This window comes from Scylla paramamosain, chromosome 47 (assembly GCF_035594125.1).
Source record: "Scylla paramamosain isolate STU-SP2022 chromosome 47, ASM3559412v1, whole genome shotgun sequence".
NCBI lineage: Eukaryota > Metazoa > Arthropoda > Malacostraca > Decapoda > Portunidae > Scylla > Scylla paramamosain.
In genome coordinates this window covers 4,947,501-4,955,000 of record NC_087197.1, presented here as the reverse complement: position 1 = coordinate 4,955,000, position 7,500 = coordinate 4,947,501, and the positions used below count along the sequence as shown (strand labels likewise).

The 7,500-nt window shown below is 52.1% G+C and overlaps 2 protein-coding genes across 2 annotated transcripts in view; both read right to left on the bottom strand.

Annotated features, from left to right (window-relative positions):
* The window catches only part of LOC135094934 (zinc finger protein 296-like), a 72,182-nt gene that overhangs the window by 6,932 nt on the left and 57,750 nt on the right, over positions 1-7,500 (bottom strand). The window contains exons 3-5 of the mRNA XM_063995448.1: positions 1,992-2,320; positions 1,382-1,440; positions 1-887 (exon numbers count right to left, since the gene is read on the bottom strand). The exon at positions 1-887 is cut by the window's left edge and continues 1,281 nt beyond it. Coding sequence (XP_063851518.1) covers positions 448-887; positions 1,382-1,440; positions 1,992-2,320 — 828 coding nt within the window. The 3' untranslated portion in view covers positions 1-447. The remainder of the gene's footprint in view (positions 888-1,381; positions 1,441-1,991; positions 2,321-7,500) is intronic.
* Positions 6,137-7,500, bottom strand: part of LOC135094945 (zinc finger protein 513-like) — a 2,614-nt gene continuing 1,250 nt past the window's right edge. Inside the window, exon 2 of the mRNA XM_063995465.1 lies at positions 6,137-7,500. This exon is cut by the window's right edge and continues 522 nt beyond it. Within this exon, the coding sequence (XP_063851535.1) occupies positions 7,462-7,500 (39 nt within the window). The 3' untranslated portion in view covers positions 6,137-7,461.

Here is a 7,500-nt window from a genome sequence, read left to right as displayed (position 1 = left end):
TGGGGATGTGATGGGGTGGTGATGGGGTGCAGTGTTGACAGTAATGGGGTGCTCAGGTGTGAGGTGTGAGGTGGTGATCCTGATATATTAGTCCCGACAGGTGACCTCCAGTGCAGCAATGACAGGTCCCGACATGTCCTGACAGCTGACCGCGGTGCGTGGGACAGCTGCAGCCTCGCGTCCGGACAGGAAACATTTACGACACTTGAAGCCCGACAGGAACCCGACAGAGATGATTCAGCGGCTGTGTACATCTGAGACAGGTAACCCGACAGACACCCCGGCAGACTGATGAGTCAGCGGCTTTGTCCGACAGAAACCCGCATGAGATCACAGACTGCCGAGGACACTACGGAGGTGAAGCAACGTTCCCGAGAGAGGTCATCCCGAGAGGTGACCCCTGAGGCGCGCGGCGTGGGGTGGGGCGGAGGGGCGAGGGTGTCGGGCTCACACGTGGAAGGGCTGGCCGGGGTGCACGTTCCTGATGTGCAGCTTGAGGTTGTTCTTCTGGTTGGTGCGTCTGTCGCAGTAGGGGCAGCGGTAGGGCTTCTCCCCAGTGTGTGTGCGGATGTGCAGACGCAGGTGGTCCCGCCGCTTGCTCCGCCGCCCGCAGAAAGGACACGTGAGCCCGTCCGCGCCCATGCCAGGCGGCTGCAGGGGCGTGGTCAGCAGGCTCACGTCCTCGGCCTCCGCGGCGTTCTGCAGGACTCGCGCCAGGGAGAAGGTGGAGAGCGCCAGGCCGCCGCCCCCCTCACTGAGGAGGCCGCCGCTGCCGCCGCTGCCACCGCTGCCACTGCCGCCACCGCCGCCGCCGCCGCCGCCGCCGCCGCCGCCGCCGCCGCCGCCGCCGCCGCCGCCGCCGCCGCCGCCGCGCTGCAACAGACCGACTGTCAGCCATGTGAAGGAAACACACCGCACACCACAACACCATAAAGCTTCATTCACCTCCTCCTCCTCCTCCTTCTGCAGGAGTCATCATCCCCTCCACCTCCCTCCTGATGAAGGGTGTACACCTCTGCCTCTCTTCAGCCACACAGCACGCCTATGGGAGGAACAATGTGTGTGTGTGTGTGTGTGTGTGTGTGTGTGTGTGTGTGTGTGTGTGTGTGTGTGTGTGACCTTGAAATGATCGACCCTCGTGTCCAAGAACCCGACAGTTTGAGCAATTGCTGCAGCCCTCGGGGGAGAGGAGGAGGAGGAGGAGGAGGAGGAGTCACGTGAGGTGTTATTATTTGCCAAATTTAAAGTAAAATCGATGTAATTTCATATCAGATAGAAGAACTTCCACCCCGCCCCGCCCCGACCACGCCCAGGCCCCGCCCCGCCCCGCTCCGCCCCGTCCCGGGTGAGCGAGGCCACGCCCTGTCCTGCACTTACAGACGCGCACTGCCGCCTCCGTCGCGCCCCGCGGGGTCAGCGTGGCCGCGCCAGTCACCACCACTTTGGAATGTACTTGTCACATCACACAGCGTCGCCCCGCGCACCAGGCGCCGCGCAGGGGGCGGCGAGCCCCGCCGCCATGAGGGGGGGGCGCCACACACAGAGGGGCGTGGGCAGCAGATGGCCCCGTGTCCAGTGACCCGAGAGCGGCGCCGCGGCACAAATAAGGACGTGTACAAATATAGTTGTTTCCTCTGGTGTATCAAAGTAATGACATCCCTGAAGAGTGTTTGTTTGTTTGTTTGTATCACAGCTGTGGCCTCACGCGCCGCCCGTAGACACGCCCCGCCCCGCGCCTGCCGCAGGCCACGCCCCTCACACGGTCAGTCGGCCACGAGACTGACACACTGCTGGCGGCCTCGCCCCGCGGCCACGGCGCGGCGGGGTGGCCGGCGCGGGGACGGCGCGCCCCGCGGGGCAGCCCGGCAGTGGCGCGGCGCGGCCTGAGTCACGTCCCCGCGGCGGAGGGAGGACGGGGAGCCTCATGGGACTGGCCGCGGGGCGGGCGGCGGCCTGAGGCACGGCCACGCCTGGGCCGTCTCGGGGCGTGCTATTGTTGTTGTTCCTGCAGCTGCTGCTGCTGCTGCTGCTGCTGCTGTTGCTGCTGCTCCTGCAGGAGCTGCTCCTGCTGCTGTTGCTGTATGTGGTGGCGGCGCACGTGCCTGTCCATGGTGATCTTCTGCGCAGCGCGGTACGGACAGACGGGGCATGCGAAGGGCTTCTCCCCCGTGTGGGTCCTGATGTGGCTGCGCAGGTGGTCACTGCGCCGGAAAGACTTGCCGCAGAAGGGGCACGGCCTGGCGCGGCCCTCGCCCTGCTGCACCACGGGGCCGACGGGCGGCGGCGCCAGCAGCGGGTCCGTCTGCTGGAGAAGCTGCAGCTGCAACAGAGAAGTCCGGAGGTCACTGGCGGCTCAGGGCAGGCCGGGGCGGGCACAGCGCGGCGCCCTCACAACTAGCAGTAGTGGTAGAGGGAGTGGAAGGAGGAGAACACTACAAAGGACACAGGCACCAAAGCACCACCGCTCACCCCGCACCGCCGCCTCGCCGCCTCCCCACGCCCGCTGACAGCTGCGGGGCGGCTCGTGGCGGGGCGGCGCGCCAACACACACCTGCCGGTCTGGACACCAGCTGCCCGACACCTGTCCCTCCCGAATCTTCCCTCACCCCCCCCCACGCCACGAGAAGAGGCTGCTGACTGCCCTTTAAAGAAAGAGGAGGAGGAGGAGGAGGAGGAGGAGGAGGAGGAGGAGGAGGAGGAGGAGGAGGAGGAGGGGAGGAGGAGGAGGAGGAGGAAACAATGGTACATTTTTCTCATTACCCTTCAGCATCTTTAACAGTACCTCCTCCTCCTCCTCCCCCTGCCCCCTCCTCTTAACCCAGTCCTCCCTCTCCTCCTCCTCTCCCAGCAACAAGAAGAGAGAGAGAGAGAGAGAGAGAGAGAAAAATAATAACAGCAACATCTCCTTTAAACCGGAAGTGAGAGAGAGAGAGAGAGAGAGAGAGAGAGAGAGAGAGAGAGAGAGAGAGAGAGAGAGAGAGAGAGAGAGAGAGAGAGAGAGAGAGGGTCAGAAAAAAGAGGAAGAAGAAGAGGAAGAACTCACAAATATTATGAAAAGGAAAACAATGGTAAAAAAAAAGGGAAAAAGGAGGAGGAGGAGGAGGAGGAGGAGGAGGAAGAGGAGGAGAAAATAACTGTCTTTTCTGCATCATCTTTATTATATTCTCTCTCTTAGTTCCTTTCCTTACAACTTTATTTAATGATAATAATAATAATAATAATAATAATAATAATAATAATAATAATAATAATAATAATAATAATAATAATAATAATCCCAACAACAACAGTAACGAGCGAGCGAGAGAGAGAGAGAGAGAGAGAGAGAGAGAGAGAGAGAGAGAGAGAGAGAGAGAGAGAGAGAGAGAGAGAGAGAGAGAGAGAGAGAGAGAGAATATTAACACAGAAAAGAAGAAGAAGAAGAAGAAGAAGAAGAAGAAGAAGAAGAAGAAGAAGCAAAAGAAGAAGAAGAAGAAGAAGAAGAAGAAGCAAATGACGAAAAAAAACAAGAAAACGGAAAAAAAAATAAATAAAAGAGTAAGAGGAGGAGGCACAAATGGCTGAGGAAGGCGCTGACGGCGTAACTACGGGACACAGGAAGGCAAGAAGGGCGCGAAGGACTCTGACAAGCCCTTACCTCACAGCACCCCTTCTGAGCAACCCCTGCAGGACCCCCCCATAGGACACACTGCAGGATATTTAGTAGGATATTCCTTAAAACACCCCTCTTTCGTAACTCATGTAGGGACCTGCAGGATACCCCCGTAGGATCCCTGTAGGACGCCCCTAAACACGTGTCTTCCTGAGGTTTACATATATAAGATGTCCCTGAAAAAACATCCTTCTTAAGACACCTGAAGGACTTTCGTAGGATACCAAAGGACACCAGTTGTTCAGTGTGTAGAGTTCCTTGCAACACCTATACACACCCCCCCCTTCATTACCTCCCTTGTGTGGGCTGCCAAAGGATGTTCTCTGGGACACCTTCATAGGATACCAAAGAATATACCACTAGGATACCACTAGGACACCCCATAGGACACCCCAGCAGGACACCCAATAGGACACCCCACAGGACACCCCAGTAGGACATCCTATAGGACATCCCATAAGACACCCCAGTAGGACACCCCATAGGACACCCCATAGGACACCCAATAGGACACCCCACAGGACACCCCAGTAGGACATCCTATAGGACATCCCATAAGACACCCCAGTAGGACACCCCATAGGACACCTCAGTAGAACAGCACATAGGACACCCAGCAGACCAAACACCCTATAGGACACCCACTAGGACTCCCCATAGGACACCCAATAGGACACCCCATAGGACACCCACTAGGACTCCCCATAGGACACCCCATAGGACTCCCCATAGGACACCCCATAGGACATATCATAAGACACTTATATGACATCCCAAGAGGACAATAGGATACCACAAAGGATACCCCGATAGGATACCCAATAGAACACCATATTGGACACCTCCGAAGGACACCCCATAGGACGCCAAAGGATATCCCATGGCACACTCCAATAGGACACCCAATAAGACCCTTACAGGACACACCTATAGAAGATTCAATATGACATCCCAATAGGATACCCCAAAAAGGACACCCTCATAGGATACCCCAGTAGGACACCCCATGGGATACCAAAGGACACCCGATAAAGGACTCCATACCCCCTCCATTCAAGGATCCCAGCACAGGAAAGCCGCACAGGACCACATTAGGACCATCTAGACAACAGACACCCCCCCTTGAAGGATCTCCCGTAGGACACCAGGAGGCCTATGCGTGTTTCTTCCTGAGATGGGTGACCATGGAGGCGCGGGACGGGGCGCGGTGTGTGCACATTAGGCACTCGTGACACAGATCAGGATGCACGGACACAATATGGCGGTCGAGGTCCCCAGACTGCGAGGCCCTGTGGTGGCAGTGCGGGCAGCGGTAGGGCCTCTCCCCGGTGTGTGTCCTCATGTGGCGCGTCACGTCGGAGCGCTGGATGGCCCTGTAGGAGCACATGTCACACGCAAAGGGCTTGTCATCGGTGTGTGCCCGAAGGTGGCGCCGCAGTGTTGACTTGTGGGTGTAGCCGCGGCCACACTGCGGGCACAGCAAGGACCTAGGCTGGGCATAGTGACCTCCCTCGCTTCCCTCAGGTACTTCAGGGCCCTCGGGTACGTCTAACTCCTCCTCTATCTCATCTCCGCCCCCCACCAGCGCCTCCTTCATGTAGCGGGGGTGGGTGCCCTCCTCCTCCCATGCCTGCACCTGTCCTCCGCTCCCCCAACCGAAGTACTGCAACATAAGACACGACTGTCAGTTTCGCCCCTTCTGTCTCCGTCAGCGCCTCCTTCAGTGCCTCCTTCTGCGCCTTCGTCAGTCAGCCACCAGCAGGACAAATAGCAGTGTTTTTAGAAAGATTTGTGGGGAGATTAGACGTGAATAAAATGAAAAAAAGGACGAAAAGCGAAGGAAAATAAGGGGAACTTGTGAAAATATTGGAAAAAAATATCAAAATTACGAGAAATGAGAAATTGTAAAAATGTGAAAAAGAGGATAAATTGTGAGAAACAAAATAAACTGAAAAAAAGACGATATGATTAAAAAAAATGAATGAAGAGAGTGTGTGTGTTTGCCCTTTCCTCCTCTCATCCTCCCTCACACCTTTTTTTCTCTCGTTTCCCCCTCCTTCCTATCCTTTCCTCTCTTTCCTCCCTCCTCCCATCCATTCCATTTTTTTATCTTTCTCTTCCTCTCTTTTCGTATTTTCCCCTGTTTTTTTGTCCTTGTTTCCCTCCCTCCCTCTATTCCATGTCTTCCCCCTTTCTTCCTCTCTTCCCCGTTCCTTCCAAAGCCACAGACGATGAAGGAGAGACAAAAAGTTGTTTGCATCAAAATATACTTTATAATATACATAGAGTCTTCATTTAACACACAGGTTACTTACAGACTACTCGTGAAGTGTGTGGTGAGTGTTGTGTACTCTTGTCTGCACCCTAATTTGTTTACAATTCTTGTTTACATCTTGTTTTTGTTTACCATTTGCTTTCCTTGCTTCTTTTTGTTTTTATCTGTTGTTTTGCAAATTGTTTACATCTTTTGTTTGCAGTTGTTTGCTCTCTCTCTCTCTCTCTCTCTCTCTCTCTCTCTCTCTCTCTCTCTCTCTCTCTCTCTCTCTCTACATTACATTTTCACCTGTGTATCTGTTTATCTGTCTTTCTGTCTGTCTACCTGTCTCCTGTCCATACCTTGTTTATCTATCCTGTTTACCTTTAATTAAGCACCAACACCTGCTTTGTCTTGCTTACACCTCCATGTTTACCTCTTACTTTCTCTCCTTCCTTCACACAAACATCTCTTTTTCCTCCTTCCTAATGAAAGTAAACAATGTCTTTACCAACGACTGTTTGCCTTGTTTGCCTTGTTCACCTGAGACATGCTACCTGTATCTGGTCATACCTTGTTTACCTGGCCCACCTGTCTTGTCCACACCTTGTTCACACCTGGTCACTTTGCAAACAATTAAGTGAGTTGTTTTAAGGTTACTGTTTATTTGTTTATACTTATACTATGTTATAATAAGTGCATATGTGGTTCTCTCTCTCTCTCTCTCTCTCTCTCTCTCTCTCTCTCTCTCTCTCTCTCTCTCTCTCTCTCTCTCTGCAAACAAATAAAAAAAACAGAGGAAGCAAACAAACGGAGAACAAACAGAATAGCACGTAATTATGACATTACAAATAAGTCTTTAATAATAATAATAATAATAACAATAATAATAATAATAATGAGTTTCGAAACGCTTCATTCATTCATTCATTAATTCATTATCTGGATTCGAACCCCACAGTGAAACTCGAAGCGCTCTCTCTCTCTCTCTCTCTCTCTCTCTCTCTCTTGGCACACTCTATTTTCTTTCATGGCACGAATCTTTTCCTTTATTTTTTTCTCATTTTTACCTTTAATTTTATCACTGGCAAACTTTGAGGTCTGTTGTTATTGTTATTATTGTTATTATTATTATTATTATTATTATTATTATCATTATTATCATCATCATCATCATCATCATTTGTGTAGATTCTATAATACGAAGATTTAAGAAGAATGAATAATAATAATAATAATAATAATAATAATAATAATAATAATAATAATAATAATAATAATAATAATAATAATAATTGTGAACATAATAAAAAAAATGTCATTTATACTTATGTTCTTGTCATAACACACACACACACACACACACACACACACACACACACACACACACACACACAAGTTTACATGAAAAGTTGTAAGCACCAGATTTACATTCCAGACACGCACACACACACACACACACACACACACACACACACACACACACACACACACACACACACACACACACACACACACACAGGGGAAGGGGAAGGGAGAGGAGGGGGAAGGAGGTCTAGGAATCGTCCAGGGGGTCCTCGGTGGGGTCCTCCAG